At 27.5% G+C, this 19068-nt stretch overlaps 1 protein-coding gene across 3 annotated transcripts; it reads left to right on the top strand.

Moving 5' to 3' along the window:
* The first annotated feature begins 235 nt into the window (after positions 1-235).
* LOC112688703 (MAM and LDL-receptor class A domain-containing protein 1-like) lies at positions 236-17411 on the top strand. Of its 3 annotated transcripts, none has more exons than XM_025562031.1 (18): positions 236-652; positions 9232-9332; positions 10151-10181; positions 10344-10499; positions 10625-10769; positions 10860-11028; positions 11095-11271; positions 12713-12869; positions 12934-13203; positions 13395-13565; positions 14720-14828; positions 14955-15135; positions 15202-15214; positions 15334-15408; positions 15489-15647; positions 15770-15966; positions 16056-16221; positions 17255-17411. In XM_025562031.1, exons 2-18 carry the CDS (start codon positions 9237-9239, stop codon positions 17302-17304), a joined length of 2322 nt encoding a protein of 773 aa, XP_025417816.1. In that variant the 5' UTR covers positions 236-652; positions 9232-9236; the 3' UTR covers positions 17305-17411. The 3 variants fall into 3 exon arrangements, with proteins under 3 accessions (XP_025417816.1, XP_025417817.1, XP_025417818.1); XM_025562032.1 differs by lacking the exon at positions 236-652 and adding an exon at positions 7651-7933; XM_025562033.1 differs by lacking the exon at positions 236-652 and adding an exon at positions 8790-8848.
* The last annotated feature ends 1657 nt before the right edge of the window (positions 17412-19068 follow it).

Raw genomic sequence — 19068 nt, 5'->3', positions numbered from 1 at the left:
TTCCGCTCGCGTTCGCGTGCCGAAACGTTCGAATTTCGTGCCCACGCGAAACGGGGACGAAACGTACATTTATTAAACCCGCGCACGTATTTTCCCGCCGCCACCGTAGATCATATCGGTCGGTCGAACAGCCATGCACGCACGCACTGCAATACGCGCGCGCGCGCGCACGCACTCGGTACGGTTGTGGCGCGGGCCCGCTCCCTTGCACAGAGGTTCACTGAACCGGGCCCTGTGATTCGCGGACGCGCGTATCGCCGTGGTAACGGCAAGGTCAACAAACACTGACCCCGGCACCGCGGAGCGCACAACGCGCGTATCTGATGCGTGCCGCGCGGGTACGCCCGGAGTCGGGGGAGCCGAGCCGCGCCGCCGTCACCGCTCGCACACGTCCAGTACACCTGAACGCGACCGGCGGTCAACTGCACCGCACCGAACGCTTCTTCTGGCACCCAACGGCCGTTCAACGTTTCTCCGTTTCCCCGTCGTGCGTTTTTCTTTTCGCGTCTCTCGCCCCTGCGCCGCGCCCGTTCTCCGACGCAACGGATCCCTGTAGAGGACACTTCGACCGGGTGAATAACGTTCGCGACGGTAACGCTTTAGCCGCTCCAGTGTACCCGGCCGGAAGTGCGTCGACGAACACCGCAGCACGGTAAGCACGGTCCTCAAGGACTATTAATTAAAAACGTCTCTCGCTGAACGCGTCACAATGTGTGTTCAACGACGGCATCGGTTTACACGTTTTTAGTCGCTAAATTACAGTTATGTGTCCGCCCGTTGTATATTTTTTAAGCGTTGTGAGCTGCAACGGTTTAGTGTTATTACTGGGGAACGGATTTATATCCAGTGGCGTATTTACAGGGGGAGTCCAGGGGTACTGGGCCCCCCCCCCCCAACTTCTCCAAAAATTAAAAAATTAACAACAATTCTTACATATTTGCAGAATTGGGTATGTTAAACATTCACAGGGAAGTTGAAATTACTGTTGATGAAGTGATAGAGGAGTTGGCCAAAAAAATCGAGCAACTGGAATTTATTTTATAACAATACTTTATAATATATAATGCTAAATACAATATATAGATACATATATATAATATTACATAAGACTATATACGATTATTACATTATATATTTAGTTCAACTTCCTCCAAAAACTGCATAAGGACGTAACTATTACAATATAATATATAGTTTATATTAATTATGTAAAAAACTGTGGACCCCCCTCCCCAGAAAAAATTGAAAATTCGCCACTGTTTATATCCATATGGAAGTATGTATCGGGTTAACTTTTTTGAAATCTGATGAGAATCTTCTCCGATTTAGATCATTCTTATTTGAATAACATTCATTTTGCATATTTAATCTGTAGTTTTATAATGTATATTTTTATTTAAAGCACATTTACCATATATTTTCACGTTTACATGATACAGATAAAATGAAGACTGATCGATATCGCCAACAATAAAATGTCATACTTGTATGAAACATAAATTTAATTAATATAGATAAACTCATAGGGTAGAGTTGAACACTTGAATTTGACGGAATAGCGGAAACTGATCAGTATTATTTTTACACGTAAAAGTGTTCCCGTTTTGTGCCTTGTGATTTTTTTTTTATTATTCGTTCGTAACTTTAAAATGACTAAAGTAAAAACACTAATTTGGAGTCGTTTGCAGACATACATAAACTAGCATAAAGATATTTTCAAAAACAATGGTTCAATTTTGTATTGCAATGTTTTTGTGAAATTTTTAAATGATTTAAAATGAAATATTTTTGATTTAATTATAAGCGCATATTTGAAAACAAATGCTTGTTTTGTAGCGTATTACACTATTTTTAGGAACATATTTTGAAGACATTTTGCGCATTTACATCCGTTCCCTAGTTATTAAGTATAATGATACTGCGCTTAATTTAGGTTGATGTCATCCACATATATTTTAGCGTTTCGTTTTTTTTCTTTCTAAATCACACCCGGGACTTGATGTTTCAGTTAATATTTTAAAGTTTTTATTGAAACCTCACATTATTTGCACGTGGACTCAACAAGTAATCAGTTGATTTTGTCGATTAAAATGAACGAAAATCCGCGCACCTACGCACCAATGATATTTTATTAGCATCCAAATGTACATTTTGATGGTATAAATTACTCATTACCTATAATACTTACGATATTTAAATACGTGTGTAAGTGTACAACATCCGTTGTCGTAAAAATTCGATTTTTAAATTATGTAACACCATAGTAAATGTTTTCATTTATTTAATAAAATTGGTAATTTATGATACATTTAATTTGTTCAAAATAAATCTTAAATATACTATCTGTTATCTAAGAGTAAATCAATTTAAGAAAAATAAAATTATGAAGTTCATGAAACAACTAACCAACAACGTATATTTAAATATTATGTGTCAGAAAAATTATGGTGTTTACTTAATATCAATATAGGTAGAAATCGGCTATCATTATTATGTATATATTGTTGTTTCATCAATATATATTTTACCAACGATAAATATTAAAAAAGTAATGTCACATAAAGTAATATTTTATTTTTACTAGAAATGTTAACAGTATTTTTAGATTATAAATGTAGTTTGGATTAGTTTTCAGTAATATGTAATTCTATAACTTTTTTAGTTATTTTTAAGTAGAAAATACATTTTGAGAAGAATTAAATATAGATTGATAGGTACCTACTTAGAAATTTGCACGTGGTTTATCATTCGATTAACAATAAAAAATACCTTTACTTATAAAAATATTATGTACATACTCAGATTTACAAAACTAACTAATTAAGACTTTAGCCTTTTTAATTTTTTATTTAAAACTTCTGTTTTAATTTTGTTTTAACAATTAAGTTCAATAATAACAGAAATATTCATAATATAAGTTTGAAAATACAGATAAGTTAAAACACATTGATACAATGTAGCTATAACGAACAAAGAATACAGAGATAATTATAATAAAAATTATAATATTTATAATAATTATTACTATGATAAAAATATAGAGATATTAAACAGAAATAAGGAGTGAAATTGGTAATACTTCATTACTAATAAAGTATACGAGTTAAGAAGAAAATATAGATGTTGTTTTAGTTGTTTTATAACTGTTGTTCATAAAAGGAGTAATGGATTGATAACAGCTTTTCAATCCTTGAGAAATTCCGAAAACAAGTTTTCGGTCATAGTTTAAGGATGGGTATTGGCAGTAGTGATATTAGCAATAACAAAAAAAGGCAATCCTTTTTTGTTATTGATTAGAACCGGGATTGGGAGCAATATTACTCGGTATCTTAAAATTGGGATTGAATGACTAGTTTTAATAAATTATATTACATAACAATATGTGTTATTAATATATTTATTTTTATCCGCTGAAGTCTGAGTTACAGTCGAACGAACAAGTTTCATAACAATTATTCCTTTTATTTGCTTTCCAATTTTACGAGTATAATATTACTCATAACAATAAAAACATTATAAAAAATTAAAATTCGAATACAAAACCAATTTTTGTCTATTATACAATATGTCTATGTATACCTCCCTAACAAAAAAAAAAAAAAAACAGTAATATTGAAAAAATTTCTGATTTTAATCAAATACCTAACCTCGTAGGTGTATAGTATTATGCATTTTAATTATTTTTTTGTTAATTGATAAATCTGTTAATATAATATTTTATTAATACATTTTTTTAAAAGTCAATTATAATTTAAAAAATAAGTTAGTAGGAGTATAAGTAAAATGGTATTTGTAGATACACATAGTGATGCTATTATTTTTCGTTGTATTTGAACGTAAATTAAAACTATTTTCGTTTTATTGTTATTTTCTATTCATCTTTTAAACACCAACCACAATGTATACGTTGTGTATTGTAATTATTCATAGATTTTAATCGTAATTAATTGAGAGAAGTGATTCATACATAATAATAACGTTAAAAATGTCTATACAAATATTGAACAAAATAACAGTAATATATTGAAATAAATCATTGATGTGAAACTTAATATTTTAAAGTTCAACGGCCTTTTTTATGGACTATATACTAACGAGTTTGATACTTTATTTTTGGAAATACCTAATTTTAAATGAATAAACTTTGAATATTTAGAATAAAGAACATTTATTATTTAAATTATTTTAATTAATTACGTATCGTTGTATGAGTATTTTATATGATTTCTTTAAGCGTTAATACCAATTTATTAGTAAAAGTTATTATTGTTATTTACATTGATCTTTGTTGTTAAAAATGATAAACACGAGACCATTTATGTAAGTTAATATTTAATTCTATACATTTAGCGTATAAACTTATACTATTAAGTAGATTAAGAAATATTTGACTAAATAACAGTTTGGACAATATTTGGAAATGTATCCAAATTTAATTTAATCAATGAAAAATAAACCGTATTTTTGTATGCAATATTTTGAATAATATAATTTATAGTATTATATATACAAAGTGTATACTAATGGAGGGTTTATTTGTTTAAATTGTATTGCACGCAAAGTGAATATTTATTACATGTCAAAGCAAAGTTTTAAAAATATAAAGGGTTTTTTTTTAAACAATTATTTTATTGTTATAAAATAATATAACCTGTAATATTTTTATATCATCACATTTTACATTTGTGGAGTTGATAATTTATATTTTATTTTATAAGATATTTGTTCGATTTATTCAAATACAAAAAAAAAATGTATATTAACTACAGTATATATAGGCAGGTAATAAATAACTACATAGTTAGATAAATATCTTCATATTGATCGGTTATAATTTGTATTTAATTTGAGTATGTATATTTTTTGTGTTTTAGAATGCCATTTAATAGTAAAATAAATATATAACGTGTAAAAATTCAAAATAGTTAATTACTAATAAATTGGTACTGCATTTTTATGTAATATCTTTTATTTGATAGCTTTGAAAAAATAACAAGATGGGATAGAAGTATTAAGTTAAGTTACACATAACTAGGATTTAAAATTTAACATTTCATGTTTCTGTGTATTTAAATTGTTAATTATGTATAAATAGGAGACGCAAAGTATTTTTAAACGCATATTGTTAGATTTTAGGCATATCTTGTCGTTAGTGTACTTATACATCTGTATGGGCACATTCTAATAACACATAAGCATAAATTAAGGACTCAAATGTTAAGTTAGACCCTAAATAAATTCGAGTCTTACTAATAAATAATTTATTCACTTTTTTCATACATTTTTTTGAAATGACCAAATCTTGTGATGCAAGTCTAAGTTAATCATTGTACAATTTTCCAATGTCATAATACATCTACTTAGTATCTTAATACACGGATAATATGTATAGCTAATGATATCATTCCTAATGAGTAACAACGAATCGTTCGTAGTATTAAAAAGTATATTAGTATGGTGCTATTTTTAAGGCTAACACTTTTTTTGAAATCAGTTGACCTCCAACAAAAATAATATATATTTGTTGAATTTATATATTAGTTTGATAATACCACGTAAATAAATTAGGTACCTACTACTATTATTACTATGATTATTCAAGTAAGTCACCAAATTACGAGTGAAAAAGAATGACCACTGTAAATGTCTGTGAAAGTAGGTCATTATATAATTTTTATTACTGGAAAATTGTGTATTATAGATTATGAACATAGTTTAGAACGTTAACGTTATTTTTTTAACGTTTTTTAAACCTAAGAAATAGGTACTTATTTTTTAAACTAATAGTTTTTACCATTACTTTTAAATAACATTTTTGTATAATAAAAATTTAACACTTAAATATTTTTATTTCATTTTATTATTATGTACAAGCTGTGCCCTTTTTACATTATATATGACATATTATTAAATGTTTACACGATTATACTTATACTGTTAGATTCAGTAAGAAAACTTTGGGAAATAAGTCATGAAAGAATATTTATGATTCATTTATTTTAACTCGAAGATCACCGCGTAAGCTAAAAATGTATAAAGATTCAAAAGTTCATAATGCAATAAACTAAAAATTCGAAGAAAAACAATTCAGTTTTCCACCTAATAATATGTTGTATAGGTTACAATATAAAGCATATTATCTATATATTAATAAAGGGCGAATGAGTTATTGTATTTATATATTATATCTATTATTATAGTAAATATGGAAAGACATTTTTGGAAAAATTCAATTTAATAAACGTACTTATTTCAATCATCTGGTTATCACGATTTTTCAAGCAAATTCATTTAGCTATTATTTTTGATGATGAGAAGTTTTAATGTTACGGTAGGTAAAATTTGATTGTAAATCTCAAAAATATTATTTGAAGAGTCGTACACAATTTGATCAAATTGATCAAATCGTAATGTTTTGATTTTTACTCCGGCATATTTCGATGTTTTGGAATGAATAACGCGTTAAAATGTTTTGTTATATTAACGTAATAGTTCACGTGTAAACGTGTATTATAATAAACCCAGATGACAAGGGCGTTTTTGAGTTGAGGCCATGGGGGCGGGGAAACTAATTTTTCTTCAATACTAACTTAAAAAATAATTGACAGTTAATTACCTACAGCTCTTGTATCTGTTATAATGATAAGTTTATCATAGTAATTTATATTCTTAATTATTTATACATTACATTTTTTTAAACAAATCAATGTATTATATTCAAAAAAAAATACGAGTGATGGGGGTGGTAAATGTCCCCTTTCACCCCCTCAAATACGCCCTTGCCAGATGCCATACGTTTTTATTTATTTTTTTTAATACAATTTTTAGATTTTTTTTCGCAATCTGTATCGAAGCATTAGAAAGAAGGTAAACAAATCGGGTTTGACTATTCGAAATGTTTTCCGTACAAAAATGTTATCTAAATAACGCATCTGTACATTACAATGTTCGAATAGAATTTACACAAAAATGCGAAAAAAGAACGATTTCCTTTTAATTGTAATTCCAAGGACTGCTGCGGTCCGTACTTCTAGGTAGTACTGTTTAATTAAACAGGTAGGTGCACAAAGCATTGTTGTGCCGACGTGCAATAAAATCAAAACTTGTTTTAAGCGGATTTCGCAGCGTTTTATTTCACGCTATTGACTTTATCGCGCGGGCGGCTCGGTAATTACAGCCCCCGCTAAACCTTGATCTTCGCGTGGTGCCAACGGACTTAATTATTATTGGTACGTATTATTATGTGCGCGCGCACTCGTTTTACCGAACTATCAGTTACGTTCGCACTTACGGAACTCGAACCGTGCGCGATAATGTTGAACAATCGTGGAAACCTAGCCCGCGGCCTTCGCGCTTAACGTTGCGGACTTCGAGTGTCCAGCACAATGTTTCGGTTATGTTGAGCGATTCAAAATTATTTGTGCAAAAAAAAAAGGTTAAACATTCTTTTTTATTATGCGTTGCTATTGTGTTCGTGCACGTGCGAGTGTGTGCGTGCGGCGCTCGCGCGCGTGAGTGTGTGTTTAAACTGTGAATTCGATTTAGTGGTTTCGATTTCAAGCAAAAATGTAACGTGTTTTTATTGATAATAATAATAATAATAATAATAATAACAATAATGGTAAAAAGAAAAGAGATGTAAACAAATTGTAATTGTTAAAATGAAAAAATATTATTCATAACGAGACCGTGAAATATGTTATAAAACGCACGTAAGACGTAAATAAATGATTTCTACTGTAATCGAAAGCGTCGAGTAACGGTTAACGTTGCATAAATACCTACTGATCTAAATATTATCTATATGTATGTTTGAAAAGCGTGTCATAATTGTACAGCAAAAAGTGAAAAATATACCTACAAAAGACTATTTTCGACGTATGTGTGTGTGTTGTAAAACACAATATTTCACATGGATGTAATAACATAACAGGTATTATCAAACTATAGTTAATTTATAGTTAAGTAATACTATTAAAATTATCGAAAGCTTTTTAAACTTAGCTTTGCTGTTGTTAAGAAAACTAAACTTAAAATTATTTTATTTGGACATTTTTAAACGATAAAAATAGTAATAATAAATAAAGCATAATTGTTGCTATACAATTTAGTCCTGTAGTAATAATTCATTATATTGAGATAAATTAATAAAACCAAAGGTATTCAACGTGTGAGAAGGAAAAAGCAAATTTGTATAACAAATATAATAGTATAATACAATTAAATTACGTAGTTAAAGCTAAATAATCAATGTATTCAAAAAAAAATAAATAAATAAATAATAAAAAAGCTTTTGTTATACATGAGATCTTGAAATTTGAAATTTTAATTTCTACAACACTTAGCTGCGTCTAGACCAATAAGTTTAGACCAACTTTATCATCAATTATAAGTTCTTCCTCTATCAATGACTGGTATATAATATATATATATATATATAAGTAATTATCAATTTAAACTTCAAAAAACGACGTTAAGTTATAGTTAAAAGGTCGGAATTCGTAATTCGGATAAGCAAGTAAAATCACATTTACCTATTAATGTAGAGTTATTTCCTAGAGAAATCAAATATTCAGAATTAAATTGTTTAGAATAACACTACGAAGTAGAATTTAATTAATTGTATTAGATATAAACTTACATTTATACACTTAAAAAAATATTTTAGATACATATGTATAAAATTCTGCTTGTAGTTTCACCTACTACCCACTCTTAATTTATTACGTAATGTCTAGATTCTGTATAATATATTATGTTGATGTATAATGTTCCAATATTTTGTTAGTGTTTAGTTGAATGTGAACAATAGTCAATAGTGGTCAATATACGATAGTTTTATATTCATGTAATAAGTGAATTAAATAATACCTAAATTAATTAAGAATAAAAAACAATAATAATGTGTGAACATTTTACAATTATTGAAAATGTTTAAATGATTCTAATATAGTTGATTTTAATTGACTAATCAAGTACCTAATAGAAATAATTTTTTTCGTCGATATTATTATAGCAATATCTCAATTTTTTTTATTGTATTTATGTTTAAAAAGTAAATGTTTAATAATTAGAACTATTTAAATAACTCTTGTGTAAAAAATGAATTACATTTAAAAGAAACTTATGAAAAAAATTTATGTATAGATAAAAATTACACAAAACAATTACACCTAAGATTAAATATTTTAAATGATTTATTTTAAAATTAATTTATGAATTATTTTTCAGGAAAAATGAAACCATGGTTGATATTTTCATTAGCAAGTATTTTAATTTTAGAATGTTTGTGTGGCGCTATAACAAAATTTTCTGACGATTCAAAAGTTACTGTAAGTATTTTTGTATTTATTTTGTTTAAATACGGTTTTCAATACCATGTTATTTAGACTCTGAAATATATTGTCCCAATGTCATATTACAATTTTTTTCTCAAACATCAAAAACAAAGGAGCAACCATGACATAAACAAAATAAATCATGTACCCACTGTAAAAATCATTGTTCTAATTAGTTACACGTTACAGTTACACATATGGTTCATTTTAAAATGCATTTTTTTTTTTTTGTATCGGATGGTAAAAATAATAACCAAAACTAAAAAAGTTTAATCCGTCATGTTGAATTATAAATAATAAGTATATACAGTCGTGGATCTAAAACTATAATTGGGAGGGTCAATTTTTCGGAAGGACAAATAAAAATAGAAAATAGGAAATTAGGAAATAAATAATTAGAAAATTGTTTATATTTATAAATATTCTCGTATTATTATGTTCATAAATTATATTGATCGTTCATGAATAGAACATTTTTTTATAGTTTTATTTTTTAGAACATAATATAATTAAATAATATTATTTTGTGACATTCTAATACTTATTGAAGATATAATATTTTTTTAAAACATTCCAAGTTCCTATCACTTATTTCGCAAGTATATTATTAATATATGATGTTAGTTATGTTGATGGACTTATTTATAATTATTTAAATTATAATAGATCAATCTTTGATTAATATAGCTAGAATACAATTTTATTCATTTCACTGAACCGTGGTTCAATTTATTTAATATTCATAGTGTCTATACTCTTTATACCAACCCAAATTACCGAATAAATTGATAATTTTGTATATATTTTTACAGATTCGAGTGAAAAGACAAGGAACTGTTTCAGGTAAGTTATATTAATGTATTTATTTATAAAATAGTAACGAAAAAATTATATAATAGTTTAATTAAAGTATTAAAACATAAACATTTATTTTATTTAACTAGGTAAAATTAAAAATGTGTTAATTTTTTTTACATAGATAAAAATAAATTTAAACATTTATAGATACCTGTGATTTTGGAGTCGATCCTACTTTATTGACATGTGATTGGAAAAATCGAAATGGTTCTTCTCTGAAATGGGAACTAGGAGCTGGTACACTTTCAAATTGGTTAGGAGGACCACCGACCGATTCTGGACAAGGAGAAGATGCGGAAAAGGGTTAACAAAATAATATTATTCTAAAATATTTAATATGTACTCTAAAAAACTGTATTAATTTAATTTAATACTTATTACCTTAAATAAGGCTGTTGATTATTTAATTTTCAAATATTTGGATCTAGGTGGTTATATTTTCTTTGAAACATCTTTGTTAGCTGCACCAGTTGTTCGAGTAGATGACATCACTATTAGAGAAGGTCAAAATGCATTCATTGAAAGTCCAGTACTTGGAAGTACAGGAGCAGAAGGCAAATGTGTTTCTTTTAGGTAATCAATTTTTTTTTTTTTTTAATAAATTATACATTGTGTTCTTATAGTAATAATATATATAAATATATATACGTGTACCATTTTAAGCTTCAATATCGATGGGTTAAGTGCTGCTGGACTAAGAGTTATTTTACAACCTACTAACAAAGACGGCAGACCTGATGGATTTTTTAGAGTATTATGGGGTACTAAAGATCCAACCAATAAAATTTGGATGAATTCAGAAGTACTTTATACGTACAACAAAGACCATCAAGTATGACAACATTGTACTTGTGTAGCATAAATTTATACATGTGATAATAATAATGTACTTGCATAGATTGTATTAGAAGGCATTGCTAAGGAACTGCCGGATCCGTTTAGAAAATTCCGTGGCTACGTCGCTGTGGACAACATAGCAATTAAGCAGGGATTAGAATGTAAAGGCCATTGTACATTCGAAGGAGGGTTCTGTGGATGGATTAATGATGAAGATGACGATTTTAACTGGTCATTGGTAAAAATTTAATCTTTAAAAATTGAATAACTTTATAAAAAAAAATCTCTTGTTGATTATTGAACAAAATAACAGTTTAATTCTTCGACTATAGATATAAACATATTGATGGTTTAAAATCATGCCTCAAAAACGTTTACATAACGTTATAATTATAATGTTATAACTTGTCATAAAAAGATTGAAAAATATAACAGAAAACAAAATGACAAACGGTAAACGCTAATATTAAATTATCACTAAACGAAACGGTGCAATAAATGACAATTTTAGTAAAACATAAAATGAAACGAAATAGAAAATGAAAAAAATCGTACAACAGTAAGCGATGATAAAACGTTATGCACATTTCGATATGTTATTGCGTATCAATTTATAATATAATATAATGTAATAAAAATAAACGTTGATATTTATAGACGATTTTAGTAATAATTCCAGAATTCCACGAATATCCAATGCCGTTCCATATTAATTGTAGTATTATTTTTATAATAGATTCGACTAAAAATAGTATAAATTTAATCGAATACTAAAATTATTAGTAAAATACTAAAATATCCCTACGTTATTCCACGTGGAGCAACATTGTTTTCGTTTATTGTTGTATCCACGGACTACAATATTACATTGATTCCGAGTATTCCGACGGTGTACATATTTTCATATTGGTCCGTTCACCGTTGTCACGAATCGCGAGTGTTTTTAGCATAGATGGAAAACGTTTTTGAAAACATTTTTAAAAAACGTTATCTATTAATTGAAAAAAAATGAAAAACGAAAACGAAAAAAAAAAGTTACAAAAAAAATAATAATAATAATAATGTATCTTTAATATTTTATGCAACATAAGGTGTTAATTTGATGGATAAAAATGTATTAACAATAATTATATACCAATATAAAATATATGATATAAACATATACATTTTTATCGGGAGTATTATTAGTGTGTACACATTTTGCGACCGGTTTCAATTTACACAATTCAATACTCCAAACAAGAATCCTTATTTTAATTAATATTAATTGTAATATTTATTAATTTTGAGTATTTTTTTACAAATTTAATAACTCCATTGATTTTATAATATACGTATACGCAATTGTTCTTAAATGAGTGTATGCACTACGTAGAAGCAGTCATATGATATCGCATTAATCGTTGTATTCAACTCAATAAAAATTGTTTTTCAACAGAAATATTTTTACTATGTTTTGTTGAAAATCTATTTCTCATCAAGTTGTATTCAAACGATTACGGCGTGTACTACCGATTTCAACAATAGTACGACATCTATATATTTTAAAATCAATAATAATACTTTATTATTATATTTAAATAGTACTGATTATTCATAAAATAATTTTGTTTTATTTTTTTTTTTATATAAATATATATAAATATCAAAGCAAATGTAGAAATATTATTCTTATTTAGGGAAGAGGAAGTAAAAATCCGTCAACTGGACCAGCAACAGACCGATCAAGTTTTATCTATGGTGGAATGGAAGGAGGTTATGCATTTATTGACTCGTCTTATCCACGAAGACCTGGTGATATGGCTCGTATGTCAAGCATGGAGTTCGAGCCAACCGGTATGTAAAAAAGCCAATCAACTTATTGTTCCGATTATCATTGAATGGGTTAATTATTTTATAGGGCCAGATACACCATTATGCCTTCGATTTTGGACTCACATGTATGGCAATGGAATCGGAACATTGACTATATCAATAAGTGATACTAGAGAAGGAGAAGATAGAGATATTTGGTCACTTACTGGTGAAGCTGGAAATTCTTGGTATCAAGCTGAAGTGCCCGTGTCTTCAGCTAACCCGTTTAAAATAGTTATTACTGCTAAAATTGGCAAAAATAATCTAGGAGATATAGCCGTAGACGATATTTCCTTAACACCTGGAAGTTGTCCTAGTACGCACTTTTGTATAAATTGTTATAATTTTTTTAATCGTGTTATAAGTGACAAATTTAACTATTATATTGTTACCAAAAAAATGTTTAACATTTAACATTTAACATTAAATTTAGTTGAGCAATGTCAGGAAAACTTAATTTAATACATATTATAATATTGAAAATAATGCTTAATTTATATTATATAGCTGCTCCTCAAATTGCTGCTGCTACATCAGGTGATTGTACATTTGAAGTAGATGAATGTGGATGGAGCAACATTGGATCAAGAGAACGTTTAGATGATATTGACTGGGAAAGAACTTCAGGAGCTGCTCTAAGAAGTACAGCTCATGATCATACATTAGGCACAGAAAAAGGTATATTATCTTTTCTTAAATATTATACAAATTATTTTAAATCCAATAAGATACAATATTATAACAATTTAACCCACAAACATTTAAGTTAAAAAGTCAAAATTAGTAATTAAATCTTAACTTCATTAATATTTAAAAAAATATTATTTCTAGAGAAGAGTGAAAACAATTTGAATTATTGAATTAAAGGTATAATATAATTTAGTAACAAAAACGGTTTACAGTACACAATATTAAATATATTACACATTTTATTAGTCATAGATTTTAACAAATCTTTATACATAAAAAATAATAAGCCGGTTTTCTGTTCCAGTTTTGTGACGATACTTAACATTTTTCCAATTTTTTTCGCAGATTTGTCACAAATACCTTCTCGAGTATCACCACGTCACCCAACTGTTCATTTTTTTTTGTTTGAAAGGGAAGGAATAGGGGTATTATATTATATAGATTACGGTATTTTAGCGTACCATTTAAATAATTTAACGGTTTTTTTTCACAAGGTTGTACCAATTACACCTACGAGTGATCTATTACTCAAAATTTAATTGTATTCCTTATTTCAGTTATATATTAAACCATAAAATAAAACTCAGAATATATACTATACGTTACCAAGAGGTTTTGACTTAGTTATTACTTAGTTATTTTAGAAATGAGTAACTCGCTATACAATCATTTTTAAATATTATTTATATTATTATTATTTTTTTATTCATAATTTAGTTATTATTACTATTAAGTACTTGATCAAATTAATTAAAATAAAACAATTAAGAGTTTAATATAGAAAAAAAAAACTACACACGGACAAAGCCGGGTAATTCAGCTAGTAATATATATAATATACACATTGTAAACAATAAATACACATAAGAATGTTTTTAAAATTTACAATTGTATAACAAAAGTGAAATTTTATAGAAAAAAAAAAACTATTGATGACATAAAAACATAATTATTATGATTTGTAAAAAATTATTCCGAAATATTTCTGAAAAATCAATTAATCAATATTAAAAAAAAAAAAAACAAATTTTTAAAATAATTACTAAATAAATCTATGTTACACGATTTCTAATTATAGGCATGATATCTATATTTTTGTTAGTGTACCTATATATATATATATATATTTATTCATGTCGTAGGATATTTGATGACGTTGTCACGTACCACTCTTCAACGTCCTGGAAGTCGAGCATGGTTTACGTCAAGAGACTTCAAAACGGCTACTACTCCTCGTTGCTTATCATTTTGGTAAATTGAAAATACACAATATTAATTCATAATAATAATTATTAAATACAACTAATTTTGTATCATTTGAGGGAATAACTTTTTAATTTAATTAATTACAAAAATTTTATTTTATTCTGAAAATAGGTTTGTAATGAATGAACCTTTCATTGATTCTATTGGACCAAGTTTAGGCGCTTTGAGTATTTATCTTCGAAGTATTGATAACACCGGAGTAACTGTCATGAAACCGATTTGGAGGTTGTATAATCACCAAGGGCCAGACTGGCAATATGCCCAAGCTCTTATTAAGGATCCTAACGACGCTGTAAGAAGATTATTTAAATATTAGTTATAAACAATTAATGTAATAATGTATTTGAATTGTTTTCAGATTTTGATTGAAGGTAAGAAAAAAAAACCTCGTAAACACGTAAGACATAAGGCACGTGTTAATTATAAATACGTGTGTTAACAAATGTTCAGTGGATATCTTATACAAGGTGTAAGAATGTTGTTTTTTTAGGCATATGGGGTTCCAGCAGAGCTAATGGATTTATAGCATTCGATGATATCACGTTTTTCGGTGGATCTTGTTCAAGTACGAGTATAAGACCATTTGATATGTTTTTAAATTTATTTGTGCACATTTACATGTGTACTAATATGACGGTGTTACAGTAATTCCGGCTGGAGCGAAAGTACGACCGGGCGAATGTAGATTTGAGCGTGATATGTGCGACTGGTCAAATGGCACAGATAAGTCGCCCGCTTCTTGGAGAATGGCTACGGTGAATAGGAGACCTTCGAATTTACCCGATAAAACATTTGGAGCACCAGGTTAGAAAACGCACAAGGGGTTGAAAAACTACAGTGTGCCTAATCATACGTATTGGATGGACTATGCTTTGTGTATACATGCGTATAGGAATCGCGTATAATGAAATATTTATTCATTTCAGATGGTTATATTTACTACGATTTATTCAATCAAATATTGGGCGCAAATATGGTGCGATTGATATCGCCGGTCATACCAGTAACTGACGAGCCGCAACTTTGCTTTTCATTTTGGTACGCTGCTTTTGGTGCTGGCGAATCGGCATTACTTCAAATCATGAGACAGGATAACAGTTCTGGAGAAACACCGGCGGAAAAAGTAAAAACAGAAAACAATCAGCAGCTGTTGTAACTGTATGATAAGATGAACAATTGGCTAATATATTACATGTTAAATCGATTTTATAGATCTGGAGCTTAGAGGCGAAAAATATGGACACTACTAGACCGGCATGGATGCCTGCCCAAGTGACCGTAGAATCTAATAAGCCTTTTCATATTATTATGGAAGGACAAGCAACAAACGGAGGGTTTGCCGTAGATGATATAATATTCACTCCAGGATCTTGTCCAAGTAAATTAAATATTATTCGAATTTGTATGTCTAAAAGTAATAAATTTCAATTTCGATTACTAATCTAAAGAAGTAAAATATCTCACGTGCGGGTCAGGGTCTTTCAATATATTTCAATATATTTATTAAGTTGCCTATAAAACTCCTTAAAATTGTTTTTGTGGCTTTGTTGATATAATTTTTTATTTATCGATAACGCATTGAGTATAGATAAATACATATACGTGAAATATGAGAGATGACGTGAAGTATAAATAGTTAGCTAAATCCATTTACAACGATTTAAGATAATTTGGGATTCGATATGCCTTTGGAACTTGAATCCAATTTATTTTTTTTTAATATTTTTTTTTTTTTGTTATTGTGATAGAATATGAACCCTATTTCCACACAGGAAATTATTCTTAATAAGTAATAGGTGATAATTTCTAATCTGAAATATTCAGAATTTTGGTTAGTAAAAATCAATGATTTGTTGTGATGAAACAATAAAGGTAGTACAATTATTTAAATTTATACTTGTAAGCTCGCTACTAAAATTATGTAATTATAATATATAAATATATTATTAGTTATTAAATAATAATAATAACATTTACCTATTTAAAACATTTAAGACAATATCAATGATTAAACATTTTTATTGAAGTTGTGATTTAAATATATTTTGCAAATGTTATATTTTGTTTTATACCTGCATGTAAAAAATCCACATTTTGTGGAGCCCCTCCCCCTTAATTCCGGCCCTGAAATCACGCATAACACTTATGTAACAATAAAATATTTTCAGTCTGCAATCGACATATATTTTGTTTGTGTATGGAACGTATCTACTGTATTTTTTACTCATTAAAAATAAACGTTTTAAATATAAGTACAAAATTAAAGTTCTAATAACCACTCTTAAGGTTGTAGTCGTGTACTAGTGATTGCAGTAAATTTTCTCATTATAACATTATGTTCGTAATTAATTTCTGAATAATTTAAAATATATGTAAACGATTGTTTAATCATATTTTTTTTTCTGTTTCAGCTCGACCAGACAAAGCCGCTATAAAAAATCAAAAACTGAAAGTAACATGAATTTAAACCAACGTATTAACATCGTGCACCTGTGTTATTATTATCTAGTCAATTCGAAAAATAACAAAAAATTATCTGTAATACGATTATGAGCATTGTAATAATTATTATTTAATTACTCAATTGCATTGCAATGTATTATGTATAATAGTTTATATTATGTATAATATTATAAATCTGCGTCCAAAAGTTTTACACATATAGCAATCATAATACCGACAAAATGTATACATTTTTTATTCGGTTAATAATCTTTCTGTGTGACCATGACCATTTAACTAAATAATAATTATATGAAGTTCGCTATAACGCGTTCAATTTTGTTTTGTAATCTATTTGGTTGTAGTTATTATGTTGGAATGAAAAAATATATGTTTATACATCCGATACAAATATTATGACAGCATATTTTATAAAAACGTTAAAGCATAAAGTATTTTTTATAATTATTACTTTTTATAGTATAATAAACATACTAGTAAAGTATGTACTTACCTATTCATATGTGAAACTTCCATTTTTAACACATTTTATCATAGTATATTTATCTACCATAATCGAAAATTAATTTATGCAATAATTTTCTATCAACATTGCTTCATAATTTCGTTAAGAATGTACAAAAATTCCGTCCAACTGAAACACTTACATTTTAATTCGTTTTACAATTGTATTATTATTGCATTTATGACTATAGTTTTATTTCAATTTAGATTTAGATTGGCGTTTCGTGATATTTTTACTTTTTATACGAAAAAAACCATTATTTTCTACTGTATCTCTATATAAAACGATTTATAAATAAGCTATTACTAATTAATTTAATAAATTAATGAAATATATGTAAATTATTATTGAAGCAGAAAATCTATCTATTTTTCATTTTTCATGTTTTTATTTAATTTGATTGATTTGATTGTAATAAAAATTTGTCCTTACTGGCGGCTTAAATTATTATTTTAATTTTTTAATTTGTGTATAAAATTTATTTTATAAGCTAAACAGGTTGAAACGTAATAAGTACAAGAACACAATTTTTCTGCATGAATAATATAATAGATTAGTAATATTAATACTGTATTTAACCGCATTTAAAATAAACTTTGATTTTTTTTACAGTTATTGTATTGTTATTTATTTTTCTGGTTTTTAGTGTATAATATATAATCTATATATGTTATAGTATATTTTATATTAATTTTTAAAAATTATGTTGTAAAAACTTTGAATCATGCTATAAATATTGTAAAAAGTTTTACAACCGCATATTTAATTAAATAAAAAAAAAAAAAAAAAAAAAAAAAAAAAATGAAAAAAATTTAAAATGAACTTTACTAGAAACTTAAAAACTATAAATTAATAGAAGTAATATTTCTACTAATATATTCAAAATTTCCCCTTTAGATAACTATTTTAACTATTTCTAAGAAAAAGTAAAATACAATTTCTCATGATGAATTTATTATGATTTATAAATAGTTAGCTATACCCATGATATAATAAACTAGGTATGATGTCAAAAGTTGTATATCAGTCTTTTGTTGCGCAAATATGGCGCTGATCGTTCGCCACTTCTCATTGGTTCACATACTATCGTGATTTTAAACTCTTTTGCCGGTCATTAATATCTCGTCCACACAAAATTTTTTATTCTGTAATTTAACTATTAAATTCTAATTTTGAACTGAATTTGTTTTTTTTTTTTACATATTTATCAACCATGCCTGTTTGCGTTTCCAAGGGCTGTATGAGTGGTAGTAAGAA

The sequence above is a fragment of the Sipha flava genome, unplaced genomic scaffold (genome assembly GCF_003268045.1).
Source record: "Sipha flava isolate LNK unplaced genomic scaffold, YSA_version1 3_pilon_pilon, whole genome shotgun sequence".
Classification (NCBI taxonomy): Eukaryota; Metazoa; Arthropoda; class Insecta; order Hemiptera; family Aphididae; genus Sipha; species Sipha flava.
Note: the sequence above shows the minus strand (reverse complement) of the source record. Positions and strands in the feature narration are given on the sequence as shown.